The sequence below is a fragment of the Manis pentadactyla genome, chromosome 3, assembly GCF_030020395.1.
Source record: "Manis pentadactyla isolate mManPen7 chromosome 3, mManPen7.hap1, whole genome shotgun sequence".
Taxonomy (NCBI): domain Eukaryota; kingdom Metazoa; phylum Chordata; class Mammalia; order Pholidota; family Manidae; genus Manis; species Manis pentadactyla.
The window spans coordinates 70,626,521-70,653,063 of NC_080021.1; the positions used below are offsets into that span (position 1 = coordinate 70,626,521).

General features: G+C 40.1%; 1 protein-coding gene, 1 long non-coding RNA gene and 3 other non-coding genes across 10 annotated transcripts in view; 1 reads left to right on the top strand and 4 right to left on the bottom strand.

Moving 5' to 3' along the window:
• Nucleotides 1–16,833, bottom strand: part of TRIM55 (tripartite motif containing 55) — a 46,220-nt gene extending 29,387 nt beyond the window's left edge. For all 5 annotated transcript variants that reach the window (XM_036886266.2, XM_036886268.2, XM_036886265.2 and 2 more), the window contains exons 1-4: nucleotides 16,506–16,833; nucleotides 15,793–15,965; nucleotides 3,899–4,064; nucleotides 1,823–1,918 (exon numbers count right to left, since the gene is read on the bottom strand). In XM_036886266.2, coding sequence (XP_036742161.2) covers nucleotides 1,823–1,918; nucleotides 3,899–4,064; nucleotides 15,793–15,965; nucleotides 16,506–16,673 — 603 coding nt within the window. In that variant the 5' untranslated portion in view covers nucleotides 16,674–16,833. The remainder of the gene's footprint in view (nucleotides 1–1,822; nucleotides 1,919–3,898; nucleotides 4,065–15,792; nucleotides 15,966–16,505) is intronic.
• Nucleotides 16,834–25,449: 8,616 nt separating this feature from the next.
• Nucleotides 25,450–25,522, bottom strand: TRNAA-AGC (transfer RNA alanine (anticodon AGC)). The gene has a single exon. It is a non-coding gene; the product is annotated as a tRNA-Ala (tRNA).
• Nucleotides 25,523–25,647: 125 nt separating this feature from the next.
• TRNAY-GUA (transfer RNA tyrosine (anticodon GUA)) lies at nucleotides 25,648–25,735 on the bottom strand. Its single transcript is given in 2 exon segments — nucleotides 25,648–25,683; nucleotides 25,699–25,735. It is a non-coding gene; the product is annotated as a tRNA-Tyr (tRNA).
• Nucleotides 25,736–26,040: 305 nt separating this feature from the next.
• LOC118912810 (uncharacterized) overlaps nucleotides 26,041–26,543 on the top strand; it is a 120,723-nt gene continuing 120,220 nt past the window's right edge. For both annotated transcript variants that reach the window (XR_008996294.1, XR_008996293.1), the window contains exon 1: nucleotides 26,041–26,467. This is a non-coding gene — a long non-coding RNA (uncharacterized LOC118912810). The remainder of the gene's footprint in view (nucleotides 26,468–26,543) is intronic.
• Nucleotides 26,271–26,363, bottom strand: TRNAY-GUA (transfer RNA tyrosine (anticodon GUA)). The gene is made up of 2 exons: nucleotides 26,327–26,363; nucleotides 26,271–26,306 (listed from the first exon to the last, which is right to left on the bottom strand). It is a non-coding gene; the product is annotated as a tRNA-Tyr (tRNA).

The window sequence follows — 26,543 nt, forward strand, 5'->3', positions numbered from 1 at the left end:
ACAGAGCTTTTCACATGTGTTCTCCAGCCTCTTTGTCCTGGACAGAAATCCTGTTCCCTGTTCCCCAACAGGTCTGGTGGAGGCCTGACCAGAGGCAAGTATAGAAATTACCTCAGTCGCCCACCAGAACACACTCCTATTTATACACTCGAGACTCAGCGAGGCACCGCCCTGGGGCGCTGATTCATGGCTTCATGAGCAAGTTGTGTTTGGCCTTTACTGTAATTAAGTTGAAAGAAAAAAAGCTTATATTGTCCATTTGGGAATCTCTTTGGGCTCTTCACCAAGAAAAAACTTTCTTTCTGTAAATGGAAACCAGATTCATCATGGCTCTTTTCAGGAATATGAGTATAAAGAAGAGAGGACATTGGTGTTAATGATGTGTAAATCTAAAATGAAATGGTTATGGCCACTGTCTGAAGCCACCATGAGGAAGTGGCCTTTGGCTGTGACAGAATTTGCTTTCCTAATGATAAAATCATAAGGGCACGCATGGCATTTCTCAGGCACTCACTGGGGGCCGGCTGCTGCGCTAAGCATCTGGCTTATGCTTATCTCATTTTTCACGGTAACCAAGATTGCCCCAATTTTACAGAGGAGAAAACTGAGGTTCTGCATGTGCATGTGAAGATCTTAAACACATAATACTTGGTTCAAAACAGTAAGAAACAGAATGAGAAATACAATACAATACCATTTATAAAAGTAAAAGATATGCATATAAAAATATACATTTTATAAGAATACAGGTAAAAAGAAAAAGAACATCAAACATGTTAGAGTGGTTATGTACAGAGAAGAGGACAGGAGTGGGAAATGGGGATAAGAGGAAATAAGTAGATAACAAGAGGGGCCTTGCCCACAGCAATAAGGGAAATATGCCCGGAACTGAGCAGTACAATGCCTTAACTCTCTGCACCTGAGGTCCAACTGAAGAAACCCCAACCAAACAAATAATCCCAAAACTTAGAGCAGGTAGGTCATGATAAGCTTTTCCATGTTACAGAGCCAGAGATCCGGACTCAAATCCAGATGTCTTATACTTGCCCCCTATGGAGTGTGGCTTAATTAGTCTGTGAATCTTCAGTTCTTGAAAAGATATCTCCCTCAGATAAACCTATAAACACAGCTAAACCTCTTTAGGCTTCAGCATTTTGCTTTCAGCCATTATATAGTTTATATTTGATCTTGAGTAAAAGTGGATTCCCAAGATTTCTTATATGCTTAACTGAAGTGTGAGCTAAATAGCCAGCCATACATACATTTGTTCATCAAGTTTTTAATAAGTACTTATTATGTACCAGGCACTAGGCCAGGCAGAGGCAAAATGAACAAGCCAGAACTCTGGTGTTTTGGAATCCTTCTCCAAGCAGGACTTTCTCCTCCTGCTAGCCCCTTGCAGCCCTCCATTAGCATGCAGACATGCACCTCAAGCCTCCACTTGATTTCTAAAGCACTAGCTAGCATTTCTTAAGACTGTTTGGATTTCCACAATGAAATCAGGCTGTGATGGTGGACAATGGTCATTTTCATTACTGGGAATTGATTTTTCTTGTAGCTACCCTTGGACAACATGTTGACCAAGAAAACAACACATGTATCAACCACCCTAGTAAATGGAGTCAAAATCTGCCTTTTTGACTCATGTGAAACTTATCTTCCTGTGCCAGGAGAAGAACATTTCAGGGAAATGTCAGGAAAGAGGTCACTCTCGAAGGAAAGATGGAAATGTCAAAACAGGGATTTCTAGTGTGGCATTGAGGCGGCCACAGCCTCTGGAGTTCAGGTGTGGTTTACACTCTGCTGGGGTTATTTGACTTACCTCAACAGTTTTACAGGTGTCCTCCAGCTGGCTGATCACTCCTTGGACTCGGTCGTTGCTTCCCACGAGGACAGCAATGCCATCACTGAGCTCAGACTAATGAAGAGAAAAAAGGGATGTGAGGGGGTTTTCTAGTTCATGGGTGGTCCTCAGGGATCCTTAATCTAGGGTCCACTGAGCCCCATAGGAGTGACTGAGTGGGAGGCCTGTGAACGTCCTGATCTTGGAAATAGAATTCTACATGGGTGTGAATAGAAATGCATTGGTCTTGGAAGAGGCTTCATAGTTTTCATCAGATTGTTAATGGAGACTGGATCCTGATAAAAACATTAAGAACACTGAATAGGCCAGTGACAGGGAATAATATATTCAACCTCAAGACTTTTATGTATTCCTTATAAATTGAGTAGAGTCTAATATGTGACTTCAGGGACCCAAAATGAATTATTTGCCTAGTATATCTCAGGGTCCATTTTACTAGGGAATGTATATAGCAAATATTAACTTATTCACTGATTCAATATACATTATTATGCACCTTCTATGTGCTGGGCGCACAAACACTTATATACTAGACTAAGTCATTACAAACTTGAAACTAACATATAACTGCTTCTAGGGGAGAAACTTGAAATTGAAATTCCACTCCTCTTTTGACCCAAAGACTGCATTGTTTGTACTCACCCCCTTGCTGTGGCTGGCCTCTGAAGCACCAGACAGCCCTGAATGGGGACTTAGGAGACCTACCTGCTTGGTCTAACTCTGCCTTTAATTTCTCTATGATATTGACCAGAATATGTAATCAATTTAGACCCTATTTTTCTCATATATAAAGTGAGAAGACTGGCCCAGAAGAGTGGTTGTAAAACATTTTCAAGCTGGAGAACTCTTTCTTCAAATGGAAGGGAATACAGAATCCTAACAGGTGAAAGTGAAGCTGCTTCGACCAAACAGGAGCAGATGGAAGTCCTGCCAGTCTGTCCTTCTGGCTGTCCCACATGAGTTTCTAGGGCTTTGAAGGAATAGTGTGAAGCAGCTGCTATTCAGTTCTTACATGCTGTGACTTGAAGGGCAGGGTGTGGTTGGAGAAAGGGGCCATAAGGGGATTGGAAAATAAGTAAATGTTATAGATATCTTGTTAAATTTGCTTTTTTTTTAAAAGCAGTTAGTACTCACTGGTTATAACTTGTGTCACCCATAAATTTGGCTTCTAAATTTGATTTCAACTCTGCTCCTCACAGTAAAACTGACCAAATGTGGAATGTATGATTCTCTGACAGAAGAGGCTAAGATGTGGAGTTACTCAAATTCTATGTGCCTAGAGTGGCTGCATCTATTTGAGCACAAGACCCCACATTTATTTGCATCAAATGGATGAGTTGCTACTGCCAGTGGGTGAAACCAGGTGGGCAGATTAGTGATAAGCGAGAGACATGCCCTGTTTGGTCAGAATGAGAGGGCTGAGGCTGAGGCCCTGGGGTGGGGGCATGCACCACAGTCAGAGGATGCCTTTCAGCAAATGGCCTCGGTTGAAAGGCTAAGAGGCCAGTTTAACCTGGCCTTAAGGGCTAGCACAAGACAATGTTTTAAAGTTATTCTTTAAAGAAATGCCATTCATTGCAACTCTCATCGACTAGGACTGTGGGAGAAAAGGCCTTGGGGAGGGGACAAAAGGAAACTTTCATTAGTGAATGAAGAAAAATATTCTGTGACTGGAGTAAAAAAGTATCCTTTCCTCATCTACAGGCTGAACTCCAGGTAACATCTGAGCTTGGACAAGCTTCCATAGCACTACTGTTCTTCAGCAACCTTCAAAGGGTGCTAAATCAGCGACCTTTCCCCTCTGCACCTCTTCCTGAACCTCAGCATCCCTTCCCCTCTGCCCCAGGGAATCTAGTCTGCGGCCACTTGCACCAGTGCTGCAGCATCCCTACCCCTCAGCCCTCCTGGCCTCCTAGCCTCAAGGCTGCATGGCTTAGGCATCCCCCTTCAGCAGAAGGGAGCCAGTCACCCAGAAGGTACCTTGTAAGGGGCTACAGAGAGAGCAGGCTGGAGGGGCTGGTGAGGCTCTGTTACCTTCTGTCTCTGGAACACGTGAGTTAGGGGAGCCACCTGGCAATCCTTGTGTGCCCCAAAAACCTTGCACAGAGAGCAGGTAGGCACTTCACAGTTCAAACAGTAGATGTTGATGCGTTCCTCTTCGTGCTCCTCACACATGGGCTGGTCGGACTTCTTTTCTGGTCTGGGAGGGGTTAGACAGATAAATATGTCGGCTCCCATGGGGGCAGAGCAGAGAGGGGCGATCAGCAACCCCAGTTTAGTACTGGTGTGCTAACTAATCTCTAACAACCAGCTTGGGGTGGAGTGGAAACTGATCTGTAGCATTTGACAATTTCGGTGGTGTACGTATTCCCACCATGGCCGATTTCAAGTTATTGGTTTGAAACATGAGTAGTGAAATTCCTAGAAGTTGAACACTGGGTTAAGAGTGAGTTCTAGTGCTGTCTCCATACAGCCTAAGTCTCTCAAGAGACACTTTCCAGTTATGGGTAAAGCAGGGGAAGTTACGGATAAACTAAATCTCAGATTTGTCTTAGCTTTGCAGAGGTGCTAGATCCCAACCCTCCAGACTCTGGCCTCTGCAAACATCTTCCCACCAAAAGAGCAAGGATGGGTTGAGTTGGGAGGAGCTGGGGGAGCCCAAATCTCTGATTATTAATCTAGGCACCTGATTGGAAGTAGCTGTGTCTTAAGAGGAAAAATGTCAGCATGTGCTTTATTAATTTGTTTGGGTCTCTTCCTCCCATTAACATAGAAAATTATGTGTAAATAACTTCCTGAGGATGTGGCAGGGGTTAAGAGTATGTAGTATGTGCTCAGTGAATATGAACAGTTATACTGAATACTTCAGGCAATGAGAAAAATGCAAAATGCAGTTTTGGGACATGGTGGTATCTTGGAAATGCAGACCTAACAGATAATTCTCAAGTTTTCATTTTCCCAACAATTCAGCACCAACCAAAACTTTTCAGACCTGCAACAGGTAAAATAACAGAGCCCTGGATTTGCATCGAGATGATGGTCAGGTAATTAAGATTCAAAAGCATGACAGAGGGAGTGACAAGACGTTGCTCCTTAAGAATAACATGTTAGCTGAGGGATCAGCTGGAGTAGCCCAAGTTCACAGCACATGGTAGGGCCCTGGCCTAACGATCAGTGTGGTTTAGGTGTTATGATCCAGATCCAGATTATGCCAAATTATGGTGCTTTAGGCTCCCTCTGGAGGGCATGGGGAGAGGTGTGGGAGAAGTTTAATTAAACAAAAACCTGTCATTATGATGTGTACATCCTATCTAAAGGTTGAGGTTTTAAAAAATTTTAAATACAAATACCAAATATTTTCTCCTATTTCCAAACACATGGTTATTTAAAAGTATCTCAGATTTGGAACTGAGTTTTTCTTAGTTATTATCAAGATCCACTTTTTTTAAACTGCAGGTTTTTATGGGCCATGAAACCAATTTAGGGGGTCATGACCAGCATTGCTGCAATCATAATAAAATAGAATAGTAAATACTGTGAACCACCAGTAGTAAGGATAAGTATTGATATGTGAAACTTTTGTTTCACATGTACATATGTATATATGTATGTATATACATATGTGTGTACATGCATATCTATGTACACCTGAAACAAAAGTATATATTTTACATATACAAATATCCATTCACATATAATGGTCAGTGGATCACAATATAACATGAACTTCCTACTGTGAGATGTGAAAATTGTTTGAAAACCATTGATACTGAGGTATCACGTAGCTGCAGCCCCAGAATGCAGAGAAAGTCAGAGAACATCTCTAAGTCACTAGGTAGAGGTCAAGTGCTTGGATTGGGCAAACTGTTGGGAGAAACCCCAGGTCTGGTAAGGAAATTGTATGGACTTCAAGCTTCAAGATTTTGGAATCTGATTTTTGTAAAAGGAATTTTTGTCTGCTCTTGGAACAATAAGTTTTTCTTGAAATCTGTGACCTCCTGACTTGATTTCTGCCATAGGCTTGGAAACCAATGAGGAAAGTAAATTACGCCCCTCCCAGGTCTGTTTCCTCCACTAGAATGTGAGTTCCACAAGGGCAGGGGCTGTGGTCTGTCTCCTTTTTTTTTGCTGGATCCCCAGTGCCCAGCACAATGCCTTGCATGTTGTGAGTGCTCAGTAAAGATTTATTGAATGAATGAGTGAAAATGAAAGAGAATTCACCAGATTAACAGTATTCCTGTGCTCCAACAAAACCACTCACATGTATGTATCTGTATGCAGTGTATGCAAACACTGAAAATGCAACAGCCATAAGCCCCTTTGTTTAATTTTTTTATTGTGATTATTTTTTCATAATACAATTCCAACTGAGAACTATATCCATAGTCCTTTTTAGGTATTTCTTGTTTAGTGGGAGCACAGGCCCAGAAGCATCCCCACTTATAAATGGGTGTATAATGAAAACCTTTAGATAATGTGAAACAGACTTGGGATATAGAATAAAGACACAGATGCACTGTCATGAGGAGAGGGTGGCTGAGCTCACAGTTATGATCAGGGCTTAGTGCCAAATGTTGGTGCGTCTGTAGCCTGCATCTCTGATCTCTGAGAGGTTGCTGGGACCACCCTAGAGTTTCCTCAAGGTAGGCATCTGGTCTTGGCAAGGTATTTCAGGAGCTTAATTATAGCTGGGCCTGTCCATGTGGTGGCTGCATGGCCTTAGGCAGATTCCTTAACCTCTTTCAGGCTCAGCTGTTATATATATATCTGAAAAGTAGACTAAGGGTCTTCTAATTAAGTATGGCAGAATGAACACATGCATTTATTCATTTATGTTTCCTGCTGAAATCCCACTAAAATGCCAGTAAGAACATAAAAAGATATAAATCAATAAGGACAAAAAATGAGCAAGATGACAGCTTGAGAGCACATGAGAGTTGGAAACAGGGAACATCTGGACAAAAGGAAGTGACCTATTTGAGTTGTATCTTAGTTCTGCTAAGTGCCTGCAGGGGAGAAGCCTACAAGAAGCAGGCTGATGTTAGCTGTGGTGCTCTGGAAAGCTCTGGAACAGCAGAGACCAGGTACTCTGAAGGCAGAAGTGTGGGGAAGGCTGAAAAGAAGAGGACTCTTTATACATTTTGGAAGATTACTTGAGGATGTGTGCCACAGAAACAGTAGAGTAAACCAACAGAGAGGAGATGTAGGATCCAGGAAACAAGGGGTTCATCTCAGGGGAGAGTAAAAGTAAAGTAGAAGGTGAAGCCCAACCATGGAGTCCTCATCATTTACAGGGAAAGACAATAGAAAATGTCTAAAACGGAAAAATCGAGAAATGGGAGCATATGTGTGATTGGGTGATAAATGACAGAAAAACAGCTGAATGAATTAAAAGTAGGTAACTGGGGAGTGAGATTTGGGGGTGAAGAGACAGTAGGTTGTGAGACTAGGCTTCATTAGAGGACATATACATGTTTAAATTATGTATATGAATTACTTTGGTGAAATACTAAAAATGTTTAATAAGCTGATATTAATAATAATCACAACCTCAAAGGATTGCTTTGAGGATGAAAGAATTACACGTGATTCACATGCAAAGCACCCTGGGTAGTGATGGATACATACTCAGCCCATATTAATTTTACTGACTATAAAGTTAATTTTATTATCTTCATTGTTAATATTAGCAAAATTAGTTCCTTCTCTTGTCACCTCCCCAGACTATGGCTAGTTCAGCACTATGATGATTTCTAGATAAGAAGGCTTGGTTTAGTCCAGACCTACAATCTCAGGTCAGAGTTGACCAGTCCCTCCCCATTCCACCCCAACTCCAATGAATGAGGGCCAGAGATGGGTTCATCTCACTCTGTTTGTACAGGGTTATTTCAGGGTTGCCTCATGTAGTCTAGGCTCAGGGTACTGCACAGGTAAGGCTGCCAGCCTCCAGGGAACAACTGGGCTTATGCCTAAACATGTGCCTGGGCCATCTGTGCAAATTGTGGTTTTACTACCAAGTAAGAATGTCCCAAATGCAAGTCTCAAGTTCAAGAAATAACAGCATAAGAAGAAATTTGATCATCACAAAACACCACTAGTTCACTTAGTTCCTGTAACTCTGGGGAGAAAATGTATTCCCAGCCTGGGGGAAATAAACCTTTGAGGCCAAAATCAGTCAAAGGGAAAAATAAAGTGGGAGAAACCCGTTTATTGCTTGCAAGCAGTTGTCTACTTCTGCTCGCCCATGTCTCTTGTGACCTAGCTCCAAAGGCCCCTCTCCACTCCAGTGCGTGCTTGCTCCCCACCCCTCTTGTAATCACCTATTGATATGGAGATGCACTACTACTTCTCTCCACCCCTTGGAAACACCCATTGATATGGAGATGCACTAAGGCCAGGTGAGAGATTCTGGAAACATTGCAATTTTACCCATAATTATGAACTTCATTGTTGGAAATTTGGTTCATTTTATACAATTTGCTCACCTGGGCACTTTTTGGCAGGTGCACCATGAAGACTTCATGTTAAAGCAAGGATGTGTCTGTCCTACAGTCTTACTAATGCTACAAGTTTTAACATCTCTTCTCAAGATTTCATAATAATAATTATTATTATTTCACATGTTTCAAGCTCTCACTGTGACAAGTAGCAAAACAGAAAATTACTGCAGTAAATAAAATACATAAGATTGATAGTGTTGCTTCCTCAGCTGGCACTTATGTAGCAATGATTCTGAGCAAGGCACTATACTGGGCACAGAGTCAGTTGTTATATAAACACCCTTAATAATTAATTGGTTATTAATTTGCTGGTTAATTTGTGTATTTGCACTTAAAGAGATTAGATCTGTGAAGTAAGAACAACAACAATAGTATTTTCCTTCTCTCCAGAGACTGGAAGCAATGGAATAGCCAACTCTCTTATCTCTGAATATGTCATCAGCAGTTCTTCTCCAGTTCCATCCATATCCTGGCACTATGTAATTTAGTTGTGAGTCTTAAGCAGAAACTAATAGCCATAGTGATTATAATAATTATATGGTAGATTTAGAAAACAGCTTTCCTTCTAAGAGTGCAAGGCCTGCAGATGTTTCATAAATACACGTCTCCTAATAAGAATCACAATGAGGTCATTTCTCCATGGTCTCAATTTTGCTATCAAGCTTTGTGGACCAGACTGACCTGTGTAAAATTGGAAAAGGGCTCTTCATACCTTCCCTTACCTTCTAGGAATGGACACCCTCAGTACTGTCTCTAGGAAAGGAATTTTATAGCCAATGTGAGTTGATGAATAAGAAGCCTTTTTTAAAAAAGTGAATGAATGTATATACTGCATATCCATCAATCAATAGGTGAATGCTAAGAGTGTGCAGTAAATACAACCTAGAGAATAGGGAAACATAACCTGAACTCCATCTTTTCTCTCCCCATCTCTCTAAACGTTAGTTGCTAGAAGCCAGACTGTGCCTTGCTTTGCCATTTCCCAGAGTCCATACCTTGATTAACTATGTTAGAGGATTTTGTTTTTACTATTATCATCTAGATAACTTTAAAGTTGACCCTGTCTGAACTAGGAACTGGACTATTCTGGAAAATGCCATTTCTGCTAATTTTCTATAAAGTTTCATACTATAATTTTTTCTTCCATGTAGATTCTGGACATGCAAAAGATCTGTGAAGTGCAGACATGTCTTAAAACGTCTGTAGGAGGATTAAAGATGGGACATGAGAGGAGAGACAGAAGCTTCCTCCTAAAACTGTATACAATTAGAAAATATAGTTGGTGCAACTAATCCTGAAAGAGCAACAGGAAAAAGGATGGCGCCAGACTGCATATACCTGGAGAAAAGAGCAGACCTCACGGAACAGGGTAACGTACCAAAGCTGTGGCCCTGCAGGACCCAAGCCCTTCCCCCACCCCAGCTCACTGGTGGGAGTAAGAGAAATGGAGCAGGGAGGGAGTGGAGGGCTGGGACTGCTGAATACCTAGCTCTGGAGATCTGCTCTGGGAGCACAAACCTACATTTCATGGCGCTTTCATGATACTTGTGTGATTATGGGGTTGGAAAGCTAAGACAGGCAGAATTCCTGGAGAGACTAAGATTCTAGCTGCTTGTGGAAAGCAGGGATTCATATCCAGTTACTCTGGGACAAAAGCTTATACCTGTGTGCTCGGCCCACTGGTTCAGGCAGTGGAGACAGGCATAGCCACCAGGAAGCAGGAAACAGCTCTTTCCTTCCCCCAGGCTCCAATACCACTCCCCTGTGACCTCCGACATTGCTTCAGGGGCTGAGCAGCTCCAGAGTAGAGCTTCTGGACACTAGAGGGCGCCATATACAAAAATGAAATGCCAAAGGAACCTGGTCCAGAGTAAAATTAATATAACTCCAGAGAAAGATTTAAATGACATGGACCTTATGACTCTTCCTGAATGGGAGTTCAAAATAAAAATCATCAACATGATAATGGAGGTACAGAAAGATATCCAATAACTCAGGAATGAACTCAGGTCAGAGACCCAATCTTTGAAGAGCATGATGGAGGGTATTAAAAGCAGGTTGGATACGGTGGAGGAGACAATAAATAAAATAGAAACCAAAGAAGAGGAATACAAAGAAGCTGAGGCACAGAGAGAAAAAAGGATCTCTAAGAATGAAAGAATATTCAGAGAATTGTGCGACCAATCCAAATGGAACAATATTCACATTACAGGGATAACAGAAGAAGAAGACAAGAAAGAAAGGGATAGAAAGTGTCTTTGAGGAGGTAGTTGCTGAAAACTTCCCCAATCTGGGGAAGGAGATAGTCTCTCAGGCCATGGAGATCCACAGACCTCCCAATACAAGGGACCCAAGGAAGACAACACCAAGACATATAATAATAAAATTGGCAAAGATCAAGGATAAGGACAGACTATTAAAAGCAGCCAGAGAGAGAAATAAGATCACATACAAAGGAAAGCCCATCAGGCTAACATCAGACTTCTCAGCAGAAACCGTACAGGCCAGAAGGGAGTGGCATGATGTGTTTAATGCAATGAAGCAGAAGGGCCTGGAACCAAGATTACATTATCCAGCAAGATTATCATTTAAATTTGAAGGAGGGATTAAACAATTTCCAGATAAGCAAAAGCTGAGAGAATTTACCTCCCACAAACCATCTCTACAGTCTATTTTGGAGGGACTGCTATAGATGGAAGTGTTCCTAAGGTTGAATAGCTGTCACCAGAGGTAATAAAACCACAGTAAAGAAAGTGGAACAGCTAATTACTAAGCAAATGCAAAATTAAATTAACTATCCCCAAAGTCAATCAAGGGATAGACAAAGAATACAGAATATGATACCTATATATAAAGAATGGAGGAGGAAGAAAAAGGAGGAGAAAAAGAAAAGAACCTTTAGATTGTGTTTATAATAGTATATTAAGTGAGTTAAGTTAGATTCTTAGCTAGTAAGGAAATTAACCTTGAACCTTTGGTAACCATGAATCTAAAGCCTGCAATGGCAATAAGTACAAACCCATCGATAATCACCCTAAATGTAAATGGACTGAATGCACCAATCAAAAGACATAGAGTCACTGAATGGATAAAAAAACAAGACCCATCTATATGCTGCTTACAAGAGACTCACTTTAAACCCAAAGACATACACATACTAAAAGTGAAGGGATGGGAAACGATATTTCATGCAACTAACAGAGAAAAAAAGCAGGAGTTGTAGTACTTGTATCAGACAAAATAGACTTCAAAACACAGAAAGCAACAAGAGACAAAGAAGGACATTACATAATGTTCAAGGGGTCAATCCAACAAGAAGATATAACCATTATAAATATCTATGCTCCCAACACAGGAGCACCCACATATGTGAAACAAATACTAACAGAATTAAAAGGGGAAATAGAATGCAATGCATTCATTCTAGACTTCAGCACTCCACTCACTCTGAAGGACAGAAGATAAGTAAGGAGACAGAGGCACTGAACAACACAATAGAACAGATGGACCTAACAGACATCTACAGGACTCTACACCCAAAAGCAACAGAATATACATTCTTCTCAAGTGCACATGGAACATTTTCAAGAGTAGATCATAAACTAGGCCACAAAAAGAGCCTCAGTAAATACAAAAAGATTAAAATTGTACCAACCAGTTTTGCAGATCACAAAGGTATGAAACTAGAAATAAATTACACAAAGAAAATGAAAAATCCCACAAACACATGGAGGCTTCACAACATGCTCCTAAATAACCAATGGATCAATGACCAAATGAAAACAGAGATCAAACAATATATGGAGACAAGTGACAACAATAATTCAACACCGCAAAATCTGTGGGAAGCAGCCAAGGCTGTGCTAAGTGGAAAGTATATTGCAACAGGCCTACCTCAGGAAAGAAGTACAATTCCATATAAGCAGGGTAAACACACAATTAAAGAAACTAGAAAAGGAACAACAAATGAGACCTAAAGTCAGTAGAAGGAGGGACATAATAAAGATTAGAGCAGAAATAAATAAAGTTGAGAAGAATAAAACAATAGAAAGAATCAGTGAAAACAACAGCTTGTTCTTTGAGAAAATAAACAAAATAGATAAACCCCTAGACAGACTTTTCAAGAAAAAAAGAGAGTCTACACATAAACAGAATCAGAAATGAGAAAGGAAAAATCAATATAGACACCATAGAAATACAAAGAATTATTAGAGAATACTATGAAAAATTATATGCTACCAACTGGATAACCTAGAAGAAATGGACAACTTCTAGAAAAATACAACCTTCCAAGGCTGACCAAGGAAGAAACAGAAAATCTGAACAGACCAATTACCAGCAACTTAATTGAACTGGTAATCAGAAAACTACCTAAGAACAAAATTCCTGGACCAGATGACTTCACTGCTGAATTTTATCAAACATTTAGTGAAGACCTAATACCCATTCTCCTTAAAGTTTTCCAAAAAGTAGAAGAGGAGGGAATACTTCCAAACTCATTCTACGAGGCCAGCATCAAAACCAGGCAGAGACATCACAAAAAAAGAAAATTACAGACCAATATCCCTGATGAACATAGATGAAAAAACACTCAACAAAATATTAGCAAACAGAATTAAAAAATACATCAAAAAGATCATCCATCATGATTAAGTAGGATTTATTCCAGGGATGCAAGGTGTACAACATTCAAAAATCCATCAACATCATCCACCACATCAACAAAAAGAAGGACATCTCCATAGATGCTGAAAAAGCATTCAACAAAATTCAACATCCATTCATGATAAAAACTCTCAATAAAATGGGTATAGAGGGCAAGTATCTCAACATAATAAAGGGTATATATGACAAACTACAGCCAACATTACACTTAACAGCGAGAAGCTGAAAGATTTTCCTTTAAGATTGGGAACAAGACAAGGATGCCCACTCTCCCCACTTCTATTCAACATAGTACTAGAGGCCCTAGCTATAGCAATCAGACAACACAAAGAAATAAAAGGCATCCATATTGGCAAGGAAGAAGTTAAACTGTCCCTGTTTGCAGATGACATAATATTGTACATAAAAAACCCTAAAGAATCCACTCCAAAACTACTAGATCTAATATCTGAATTCAGCAACATTGCAGGATACAAAATTAATACACAGAAATCTGTGGCATTCCTATACACTAACAATGAACTAGAACAAAGAGAAATCAGAAAAACAATTCCATTCACAATTGCATCAAAAAGAATAAAATACCTAGTAATAAACCTAACCAAGGAAGTGAAAGACCTATACTCTGAAAACTACAAGACACTCATGAGAGAAATTAAAGAGGACACTAATAAATGGAAACTCATCCCGTGCTCATGGATAGGAAGAATTAATATTGTCAAAATGCCCATCCTGCCTAAAGCAATCTGTAGATTCAACACAATTCCTATCAAAATACCAACAGCATTTGTCAACGAACTAGAGCAAATAGTTCTAAAATTCATATGGAACCACAAAAAACCTCGAGTAGCCAAAGCAATCCTGAGAAGGAAGAATAAAGCAGGGGGAATTATGCTCCCCAACTTCAAGCTCTACTACAAAGTCACAGTAATCAAGACAATTTGGTACTGGCACAAGAACAGACCCACAGACCAATGGAACAGACTAGAGAGCCCTGATATAAACCCAACCATATACGGTCAATTACTATATGATAAAGGAGCCATGGACATACAATGGGGAAATGACAGCCTCTTCAACAGCTGGTTTTGGCAAAACTGGATAGCTACATGCAAGAGAATGAAACTGGATTATTGTTTAACCCCACATACAAAAGTAAACTCAAAAAGGATTAAAGAGTTGAATGTAAGTCATGAAACCATAAAACTCTTAGAAGACAACATAGGCAAACATCTCCTGCACATAAACATGAGCACCTTTGTCCTGAACCCACCTCCTCAAGAAAGGGAAACAATAGCAAAAATGAACAAATGGGACTACATCAAACTAAAAAGATTTTGTGTGACAAAGGACATCATCAACAAAACGAAAAGGCATCCTACAGTATAGGAGAATATATTTGTAAATGACATATCTGACAAGGGGTTAACATCCAAAATATATAAAGAACCTACACACCTCAACACCCAAAAAGCAAATAACCTGATTAACAAATGGGCAGAGGATATGAAGAGACAGTTCTCGAAAGAGGTAATTCAGATGGCCAACAGACACATGAGAAGATGCTCCACATCACTAATCATCAGGGAAATGCAAATTAAAACCACAATGAGATATCACCTCACAGCAGTAAGGATAGTCAGCATCGAAAAAACTAAGAACAACAAATGCTGGCAAGAATGCGGAGAAAGGGGAACCCTCCTACACTGCTGGTGGGAATGTAAGATAGTTCAATTATTGTGGAAAGCAATATGGAGGTTCCTCAAAAAACTAAAAATAGAAATACCATTTGACCCGGGAATCTCACTCCTTGGAATATACCCAAAGAATACAACTTCTCAGATTCAAAAAGACATATGCACCCCTATGTTTATCGCAGCACTTTTTACAATAGCCAAGATATGGAAGCAACCTAAGTGTCCATCTGTAGATGAATGGATAAAGAAGATGTGGTACATATATATACAATGGAATACTATTCAGCCATAAGAAAGAAACAAATCCTACCATTTGCAACAACCTGGATGGAGGTGGAGGACATTATGCTCAGTGAAATAAGCCAGGTGGAGAAAGACAAATGGCAAATGATTTCCCTCATTTGTGGAGTATAACAATGAAGTAAAACTGAAGGAACAAAACAGAAGCAGACTCAGAGACTCCAAGAATGAACTAGTGGTTACCAAAGGGGAGGGGTGTGGGAGGGATGGTGGGGAGGGAGGGAGAAGGGGACTGAGTGGTATTATGTTTAGTACACATGGTGTGGGGGATCACAGGGAGAACGCTGTATCACAGAGAAGGGACATAGTAGATCTCTGGCAACTTGCTGCACTGATGGACAGTGACTGCATTGGGGTATGGGTGGGGACTTGATAATATGGGTAAATGTAGTAACCACATTGTTTTTTCATGTTAACCCTTCATAAGAGTGTATATCAATCATACCTTAATTAAAAATTTAAAAAAATAATAACACGTGTAATACAGGACTTAAAGAGAAGTGCAGCTTTATGCCCCTTTCAATATCAGTATCTTGAATGCATTTCTGTTAATGAGTTTTTTCATTCTTAAATTGATACAAAAGCACAGTCATCAGCTCCCTTCTCTCATTCCATGAGCAATTCTTAATCCCAATGGGAAGCAGTAACTTGGAAAAACATTCTTCTATAAAACAGTAAGCAAGCATTCCTTATTTAAATCCATTTTGATAAATTAAAACAAACAAAAACAGGATTCAAATGGGTTTGACACAGGGAAGAATGTTACCTGGTGGACTCCTGCTTGTAGATGTCAATGATATTTTCCACCAGCAGGTTCCTCTGAAGTCCATATATCCCATGTCTGTCCAAAACCACTTCATGTCTACAGGATGGGCAGCGGAATCGGCCCCCCGATGCCATGGTGGTGCCTCCTCTTGTGGGTAAATACGGGTTAGAGGCCTGTTCTTGCCAAGCAAGAGAAGAGAAATTGAGTAATGCCACAGGAAGCTTTTCTGAGGCTTTTTCACTCTCTATTACTACAAACAACATCAACGTCTAGTTTCAGTTTGCCATAAAATAATCCCTTAGGGCCTTAGCAGCAAGTGATCTTAAAACACAGGGCCAGCACTTATCCACGGTCAACCGCAATACACTGTTTTCAGCATGAGGCACTTTCCCATCTGATGTTTTCATAACCAAATCTTCCAACCAGAAACGCCTACGTTAATGTCCTGGGCAGTACTTCATTTACAGTTTTGAAAGAGATTCAGTGTTTTATTTTTTAAAGAAACAAATTTGATTCTTAGCATTGGAAAAAAAACTAGATTTAGGAGCAAAGAGGAGGCTGACAGCAAAGCACAAAGTAAAGCATTAAAAAAAGAGTGTTTCTCTTGAAAATGAGTGCAGCCTTATAAAGTTTTCTAAAATTGACCTAAAAGTGAATGCTTGATTTGAAGAAGAGAGAGTCTTTTCCACCCCTTAAATACCAAACAAACCTACCTGGAAAATATCACTGGCACATTTCCTACACAGGTTATGCTGACAGGGGAGAATGACCACGGGTTTCGTGAACATCTCTAAGCAGATGGGACAGATAAGTTGCTTCTCCAAGTTATCCATGGTCTGCTGCTCTTTGGAAAAAGATTTGTAATTCAAAGCCGAGCTCATCTCCTGGCCGTCTCCCTGTGCACTGCCAGGGAAGGTGTTCTGAATGGTTTCTGCAAGTATTTCCTGGAAATAATTCCAAGGCTTGTGTGATCAAGTGTCCTTTACGTTTCTTTCGGTGGAGGACATTGTTTCAGGCCCAGGTTCAGAGTGGGTGCTGGAGCTGTTTTTAGCAGCTGGGGGGTCACGTGACAGTGGGCTGACTTGCCCATATAAGCCAGTGACAGGAAGATGGATTCTGACAGGTGACAGAGAGCAGAAGCCAACATTCCTGCCCTGGGGAGTGAAGAGAGTGGGTGGGAAGGAGGATTACAAACCCCATTTAGAGAGCGTTGTGAGGAGAAGGGGTTCGAAGCTGACAATTGTCAACAACAAATGCAAATGTGCATGCCTCGTCCCTGAGCTGTGCACTCTGTGAGCACTCAGCAAGGGCTTGGTGACGGATTTCTCCAGGACTGGGGACAATGCAGCCCAAGAGTCTGACTGTATGACGAATGCCATTTCTGTCTTGGGCATTTGGGAAGTGAGTCCCTGAGAGCAGCCCAGTCACACCATCTGAGGCGAAAACAAACAAAGCATGTCTTGAAAATCCTTACCCTGGCTTCACAAGGACAACCTTCTAAACATTAACTTTAAATATGTCACCTCAAGAGGGTTGTGAGCTGGGAAAAATTCCAATTTAAAAACTGACTTCAACTCTTTTCACCATAAAAAACGTCCCCCTTCCCACACACAAATCCAAACACCAATTACTTTTTTTAAGTTGCTTAATAAAACTCTAGTACGCTCTTTTCCCTTCCACATTGCCCTTCCTCCTCACTAACCCTCCTTCATCCTGTATCCCCACAATGCCCCCTACACACACACAAAAACAGAAAGAAAATCTGACAACCTTTAAAAATTTAATTTAGCTTGCAACAGTCATCAGTGATGAGGTGGTAACTGATATGTGGGGTAGTGGACCTGTTCACGTCATCAAACCACAGGCACATTAATTGGGAGCCAGTGCCAACTGAAGGGAAAAGGGAGGCCTGCTTCCAAACCTGGGCTCTGTCTTTCCTGAAATGCCTACTATATACCCCTTCGTGCTTGCTTCCTGCTCCAAGCAGATTTTTTAAATGTTAGTACCCCTGGTCATTTCTGATATACACTGTCCATTCTTGAGTCATAAATATTAATTTGGATATTTGGCAGGATTTCGTGAAACAACTGTTTTATCAATATATATTGTATTTAAAAATTTAAAGTCAGATGAATAATGAAAAAGAAATATATGCCTGTGTATATATGATAAACTTTCAGCTTTATTTCCGCTTGATTTTTAAGACCTCAACACAACGAGTACATTTTGTTAACATGCCCCAGTGTGCCCTTGATCAACAGTAGAGTAGGTCAGCGTGACTAGTTATGTGTGGTCTTAGTGCTGTGTGCACCGAGAATTTATCAGGAAACTAATAAGCTCTATTAACTAATAAGTTATATGAATTCATAAACATTTCAGGGATCTTTGGAGAATTTTCTTATTTCTTTCAATACCTATTTAGCAACTATGATGAAGAAGGGAATTGTTCAAAATTTTTTTAGAGTTAATTCGGTTCACCTAGCCTAGGAAGCTAACTTTGTTTATTGATACATGGGCACAGGATGTGAATTATTTTCTAGGAAAGATGAAGTTTCTACAATAAAAAACCTTGCAAACTAAGGGAAAGCACTTCAACGAATAAAGTCCATTGTATGCGAGACTGTCCTTACAAGAGGAATTCATCCCTTCCAAAAACATTTATTGAGGGTTTATCATGTGTCTCCATTGTGCTCTGCTCTGGGGATTGAAAGATAAACAAGACACAGGTCATTGTCCTCAAGGATCTCAATCTAATAGTGGAGATAAGACATGCATATACAGAACCACAATAGAAAACAGAATGTAATAAAGAGCTACAGAATCTCAGAGTTGGAGGAATCAGGAGGGCTGCATGGGTGGAGAGGTGTTGAAATTAATTCCCAAGGAAGTTAAACAGATGGCCATGTAGTTAGGTGAGACATAAGTGGGGCTTTGCAAGAGAAGGCACATAAGGAAAGACAGTGAGGCACAGGAGTGTGGGACTGCTCAGAGCATATGGTGCTTTGGGCTGGAGTGCAGGGCATGCTGCTGGCACATCGGCAGGGCATGAATACTGGACAAAAGTTTTTCACACTTAATAAATTAGGCAATGGGAAGTTGTTGAAAGTTTCTCACAGGGACATTTCCATGAGACCTGTGCATTGGTTAGATTAATCTCACAGTGGTGGTTGGGGTAGATTAGAGTGATGGTGAACCGGCTAAAGACCAGATAGCAAGTTGGTGCCAATTACCTAGGCAGAGAGGTCAGGACACCCTGGCATGGGGCAATGGCAGTGGGAAAGGAAAGGAGGAAATGAACTCAGCTATGAAATTAGAATCCACAGAGGTGACTCCCATGCCCTGAGTCTGAGCAACCACAAATGATGTGGTGAGAGGCTGCCCAGTGACTCAGGGGACCGGCCTCCTGTGCGGCTTCCATGTCTCCCTTACTTTGTGGTCTTGGGAAACTGACCTCACCTATCTGGATTTCTGTTCTTTTATCTATAAATGTGGTGTTCATACCCTAACTTAGCAATGTTTGTAAGGACAAAATACACCTCAGAAACAATAATAATTTTATGTTGAGAATCCTGAATTCAGTTATTTTATGTGAAGTTGATCCCTATCCTCTCTTCTTTTTCTTTCTGCACCTTCTGGTTATCTGCCTTGTACTTTTTCTTTGATCTGACCATGGAGGCTAACAGGAAACAAGCAAGAATCCCACAGGAATAAGAGTCAGACTGATGGATAACATTACCTTCCCTTTTTCATTCTCTTTTGTTCATTTCCTGCTCCTCCCCACTCTAGAGACCGGCAGTCCATAGGCTGGACACGTGAGCTGGGAGTGGGACCTGGGGGTAGCACTCAGCTCTAGGAAAGAACCAGCAAATTTTAGTCTGTTCCCAAGTCATTCACAGTGTTTGAGAGAGAGGGAAAATTCTGGAACTAAGTCAGAATTGAAGTCAACTTCAAGACTCTGGGATTTGGAGTGGATCTGGCCTCCACAGAGCCATGAAAACCAGCTGAGTGTCCTGATGGTATCCAGGACCATACAGGAGTGACACATGACTTCCTCCCTTTCTCTTACTAGGACCAGGGGGTTGAAACCAAGTGGGGGCAACTACACTGGGAGCTAGCTTAGGTGGAAGCCCTGACTGACTCTCATCCCTGAGTCTCACTAGACTGGTGCAGAAATATATTTAGACACATAAAGAAGCTAAAGCCAAACCACCACTGTGCTTACCTCTAAGCAATGACCATAGAAAAAGAAGACTTTTGACCTCTTACAACCTCTAGTTACCAGGCCAAAGGGACCAAGACTTCAGGTCATAGGAGTGAAATGTACATCTCAGTATGCTCTTTAATTTACAAAGGAAGAAAAGAGGGTTTTAAAAGAGGGTGTACTACACCACCACAACAAACATGATAAATATGTACAGAGTTCCAATCACTTCTTACAGTAGCTCTCTGTCACAGGTATTATTATCTTCATTAAGCTGACTGTGGCTCAGCAAATCTAATGACTAGCCCAGAGTCATATGGCTGCTAGTTGTGAAGCAGATTCAGAGACACATCTTTTGATGACAGAGCCCATGACCTTGCCCATAAAGCTATACCACACCCATGCTCCACAGCACACTGTCCATTAGAATTTTCTGCAGTGACATAAATGTTCTATGGTTGTGCTGTTGAGTACTTGAAATGTGTATATAGTGCAACTCAGGATCTTAATTTTGAATTTTATTTAATTTAAACTTATGTTTAAACAACCATATGTGGCCAGTGCTTACCATATTGGACTTCCAACTCTAGAACATGTAACATAAAAAAATCTTGGGGGAAAATTGGAATGTATATGAAGGATTCTCCAGCAGGAACTCAGTCACCCTCTTGGTGGATTTTGTACTTCTGGTCTGGGTGATGAGGAACTCCAAAATAGAAGACCAACATCAACTTTTCACCCCAACTTGCAATACAACACAGACCATTCTAGGAATAGGAGACCTTAGAAAAGCCCCAGGGAATTAGTGTCAGGAGTGCTACCTTCCTGAGCAGTCCTGAAAGTCCTCAGCATTTCAATGACCCATGTTCTCCTTGTCTCTTGCACAGGTAATTGCAAATCCAGGTACTTGAAAATAATCCAGGCTTAGCTCAAGGAGCTAGTCATTCATCAAACCAAACAGAGGACTTATGGTCATATGAAAGGTGGAGCTAAAAGAAAGTGAAAAATAGGTATAGTTTGATGTAAAGCGGTGAGAAGGATAGAGTGTAGCCCTGGCCGAAGGAAGAGAAAACAAGAGGAACTAGAAGGTTGATTTGGCTTTCGGCTCAACCTCTAAGGTAAAAAGGAAGGAAAATTCTTCCTTTTTATATCCACCAGAAGTGGGCAAGGTGGTGGCTAACTAAATCATTAAAACAGGGAAAGATCACCAGATGATGTGAATATGAAGGCAGGAAGTTGGGGGATGATGAAGCAGGAAGTTTAGTTAGCCTGGGACACAAGGGCATGAGTGGACTGAGACTTTCAGATCAACTCCAGCACAAGTTTAATCTCCTGAAAATCACTTTAATCCCTGCCACAACAAAGGTCAACACTTAATATTGTGCAAACCATATCCTTTTAAACTAAGACAAGGAGGTTGTTAATTCTTCCTTGCAATCATCCACCCATCCATCCATCTATCTGTCCTTCAATCAGTAATAGCACCATTTGTGACCACTGGAGAGAAGGCAGCACTTTATTTGGGATTTGGATGAACTGGTGTTCCAAGAGCCAGGCTGCCTGTTGATCAATCCTGCCAGATATGGCCCATCTGACCACAAGAGACCTATGTAGAATATAATGTTATTTATTTTGGTATCCTGAAGCTCATGATATGGCCCCAAAAGAACTTTGTAACCATTATTTGCCATTAGAATTTGCATTATATAATAACTATTAAGTTACTTCAAATATAGTACAATATAACCTAGAACTCTCTCCAGTGAGAGGATTCTTGTATCTTCTTATACCAGGAACTTGCCTCATGACATTGACAAAATATTTAACACTTTCCTTCTGTCTACATGTCAGTCTTTTCAGTTTAGCTGTCCATCTGACAATAGGCAGCTTGGATGTGTGATTTTGAAATTTTTAATTAGAAGAAACATTTTACAGAATCTAAAATCAAAGAGAAACTAACTAACTTGAAAAGTACTTAACGGAAACTAACACTATGGCATGTCTTTCATTAGATGGTTTGCGAACTTCTGGCTGAAAGCTTTTTTTTCTTCTTGGTAATTACTCCTTCAAATCTATTGTTTATAAATTTTAATTAATCATAAAAATCTCTGAGAAAACATTAGAAAACTAACATATTGTACATGCTAGAAATAAACAATGACAGTCCCAACAAGTGGCAAATGCTCTAGCCTAAGAGCTTCTCAATGGCCATGTCTGAACTCCTCACCTTGGCTGGGCCTTTCCTGTCTCTACCTTAAGCACATACAATCCCCCACAACCTCCCTTCCACCTCAGTCTCCTAACTGATTTCTCTGAATTCACTCTTGTTTTCTGCAGTCTATTTCTCATTCATCACTCCCTATTTAAATCCCATTAATAGTCATATTACCCCTTAGATAAAGACATTAATCCTCACTGTGGGCCCTAAAGCCTGACATAATCTGGCTCCTACCTACCTCTCTGACCAGTAAAAATAAGATGTGAGTGACAAATATGAGCCATATAAATTATTTTAGGTCTCTAATAGTCCCATTAAAAAACAGATACAAATGAAATTAATTTTATTAACATATTTTATTTAATCCAAAACATACAAACTATACTTTAAACATATAATCAATATTTTTTTAAAAAGAATATCTGTAAATATAGTTTTATACCTTCCTTTCCAATCTGGAGATCTTTTATTTCATTTTTCTTGCCCTATTGCACTGGCTAGACACCCCAGAATGACATCCTTGCTTTGTTCCTGATCTTAGGAGGAAAGCATTCATGCAATAAATATAATGTTAGTTATGTGGTTTTCATTAATGCTCCTTATCAGGTTGAAGAAATTCCCTTCCAAGTCTGCTGACAGTTTTAAAAATCAGGAATGGATGGTGAATTTTTTTTCAAATATTTTTTCTACATCTACTGAAATTTCTTCTTTAGTCTGTTTATTATAATGAATTACATTGATTTTTGAATGTTGAACTAGTCTTTATTCTTGGAATAAGTCCCACTTGGTCATGATGTATTTTCCTTTTTATAGATCATTGGATTTAACTGGCTAAAATTTGGTGGAAAATTTTTGCATCTATATTGGCTTCATAGAATAAGTTGGATAGTACCATCTCTTCTTCAGTTTTCCTGATATTGGTGTATAATTAGTATTATTTCTTCCTTAATTATTTGGTAGAATTCATTACTAAAGGCATCTGGGTCTGGTATTTTCTGTATAAAAAAAATAAATGAGTTCATATACATAAAGTAACTAGACCTGTGCTTGGCTTGTAAAAATGCCAATAAATGATAGATGTTATTTTTTAAATTCATTATATTTCCAATTAAAAACAGTAAACATTTATTGCAGAACTTAGAAAATAGTTAAAAATTTTTAAAAAGAGAAAAATTACAGTAATTCTATGTAAAGGTCACTATTAACATTTCAATTCATTCTCCAGTCTTTTCTACAGGTAACTTATGCTTTAAATTGTTATTGCTTATATTGCTCTGTACCTACTTTATTCATTTAACATTCTATTATTAACAGTTCCCCTATCAATAGATGTTCTTAATATATTAATTTCAATGGCTATACATATTTCATTATTTGGTCATACCATAATTTATTTAACCATTATTTTGTATTTTAAGAATTATTTTACCTTCCCTGTGCAGTAGATCCATGCATCTCTTTCCTACATTTTCATATATATTTATATAAATGCACATACAAACCCTCAGAATATTCCCTCCAGGCTTTCTCTCTATCGTGTACTGAAAACAGCTCGTGTTTATTGTGTGTTTACTCTATGACAGGCACTGTAATAAGAGCTTTACATGTTTTATCTTAATTAAAAGTAGTTTTATTACAGTACTTATAATAAATAATAGTACTTGTATAGTACTTATAATAAACTATTAAAAGTAGTTGTATTATAGTATAGTATTATATATTAGTAGTACTATTATTATCATCCTATTTTACAAATGAGGAAGTGGATGCAACAAGATGTCAAGTAGGCAACTTACCCAAAGTCACCCAGTTAGGGAATGCCTAAGCCAAGAAAGGCTATGAGGGTTTACAGCCCACATGACTGACTATTATGCATTAGTGTCTTTTGGCTTATTCCTTTAGACTTTTTATATGAATTCCATTCCACACCTGATCCTAAGACATTGTTCGAGTTCTTGACCAGCTCACATACCCCAAACATGTTTTTCACCCAGATTTTTGGGTGAGCTCCTTCTTATTCTTTTGACTTTTTATGCAGTTCTTGCTCTTTCAGTCATTTATAGTTTTGCTGTCAGCTCTTCTAGTCAGCCAGCTAGAATATGTATCATCCCAAACAGCAGCAGGGACATGTCGCATGATAAAAGGCTTCTTTTTCCCTACTTTGTAAATTTGTCATTAAAAGGATGATATATTTTAAGTGAATCAATATACATTCAATTTAAAGACTTTATTGAAAAGAATAAAATGAGATAAAAAATGGAGACTGCTCTAGAAAATGAAAGGTATACCAAAAAATGAAGCAGGTTGTACATTTAAAATAATGTACAGGTTGCCTTGAACCTAAAATGGACATAGGAAAAAGAATTATCATTTACTTATTGTAATCCTTAAAAAAAAGGTAATATTTCTGCCTTTGTCTAGATTTATGTTTTGTGCTGAGAACTGCAGTAGGGTTTCAACAGCTTTTTAATGGCTATATTCTCAAAAATTAGGGAGAATTACCAGAAAAGCCTTTGTGTGTGTTCTTCTCAATTTCTGAATCTTTCAGTGAGCATGTATGTGTGTTTGTTTACAGAATAGACTAGACTCAAAGGCACCCTTCTATAGAACTTTTATTCAGTTAGTTCCCACTCAAGTGCGGGTCTCTAATTCTTCACAGTTACTCCCCAGGAGGAAAATGGAGATAGAACTCTCCAACAGCAAGCCTCTGGTTCAGGGCCTTTGTCCTCTGCCTGGCCTTTCTTCAGGGATGCCTTGTTTTATCCTTTCGATCTTGGATCTGCCCAGAGCTGGGGACCCCACTGTGGGGAATTGAGATGGAGCAGAATAGTTGTAGTTTTCCCTGCTTAATGCAAGTTTTAGGTAGCCAGCGTCCTTTTCCAAGTTTTCTGTTTTGTTTGCCTGTCAGTTCCCCCTAACTATAGGCGATTTAGCCTCTGATGGGACCCTGGAATTCAGCCGTCAATCACAAATCAGTCACAGCAGCAACCAAGACGACTACAATCTGTTACTATTTTTGTAGAGACAAAAAAAAAAATTTCATGAACTTATCAAAGTAAACGGGTCTAATATTTTTAAATTGTAAGACTAAATTGTCGCATCTATTATCCCTAGTCTCGAAAGTTCTACAGCTCTCCCTATTGCTCACTTGCTTAATGGCTGTTGGCTCCACTTCCAGTTGAATTAGAATCCAAAGAAAAGCTAGTACAAAAATAAAAACAAAAACAGGAAACTGAACTGGAGGATGCGGGCATCGATCCCGCTACCTCTCGCATGCTAAGCGAGCGCTCTACCATTTGAGCTAATCCCCCACAGCTGGGTACAGTTGCTTTAATCTTTGCCTAGATAAGTCAGAAGACATAAAAAAGAAAATAAATAATATTAATCACACCTTTTACTCGTCTCATAACTAAGTAAAAAGTAACAATAGTGCTACTCCTTCGAGCCGGAGTCGAACCAGCGACCTAAGGATGTCCAAACTTATACCCTACAGTCCTCCGCTCTACCAGCTGAGCTATCGAAGGGTACAAGTAGCTCTACCCTCAATTTCTCTCTATAACTTTTAGTCATCTAGATTTCGTGTGCTTTCTACCCGGTTTCTTTCGTAATTCCCTGCCAAAAACATCGGATACTTTCCGCAGACCCCCCACCTCCTCGGGCCATTCACAGAGGGCGCGCGCGGCCGACCCTGCCGGGAGCTCGGAAAAAAAGAAGGGAGGCCGGGCCCTGGAGAGCCGGTGGCTGGCCGGGGACTCGCGTTCGCCTTCTGTCGGTGACTCGCGGGGCTCGGGAAACCTGTAAGACGGTAGAGAAACAAACTGAAAGCTGACCCTGTAGCCAACTGCCCGGCGCAGACTCACGCTTGGAACTAGGACCCTTCAAGGGTCCTACTACAGCTTCAAGGATTCGCAAAAGATTTCACGGGATATGCCGCAATAGGCCCAAACTGGAACGAAAGTGCAAAATGTTCCAACTTTAGGATGCAAAGGTATTTAGAGCAGCGTGCTCCTAGAAAGAACCAGGAGTCACGTTGGTGGGAAGAAAACGAAACCGCGCGTCTCCTTCGAGCCGGAATCGAACCAGCGACCTAAGGATTTCTTTTGTTGGGAAGCCAACTACAGTCCTCCGCTCTACCAGCTGAGCTATCGAAGGGACAAGAAAGCGTGCTACCTCTTGAGATTCAACACATAGGAACCGGAATGTGTAAAACCACTGGTTAGTGGTCAAATCAAACATGCGTAACCAGGGAGGTAGAGGTGGGTATGTGCCTGTGTTGTTTTACGCGTAGCCTAGCCCTGGGTTGGGGGGATTCTAACCCAAGAAAGGGCTCTG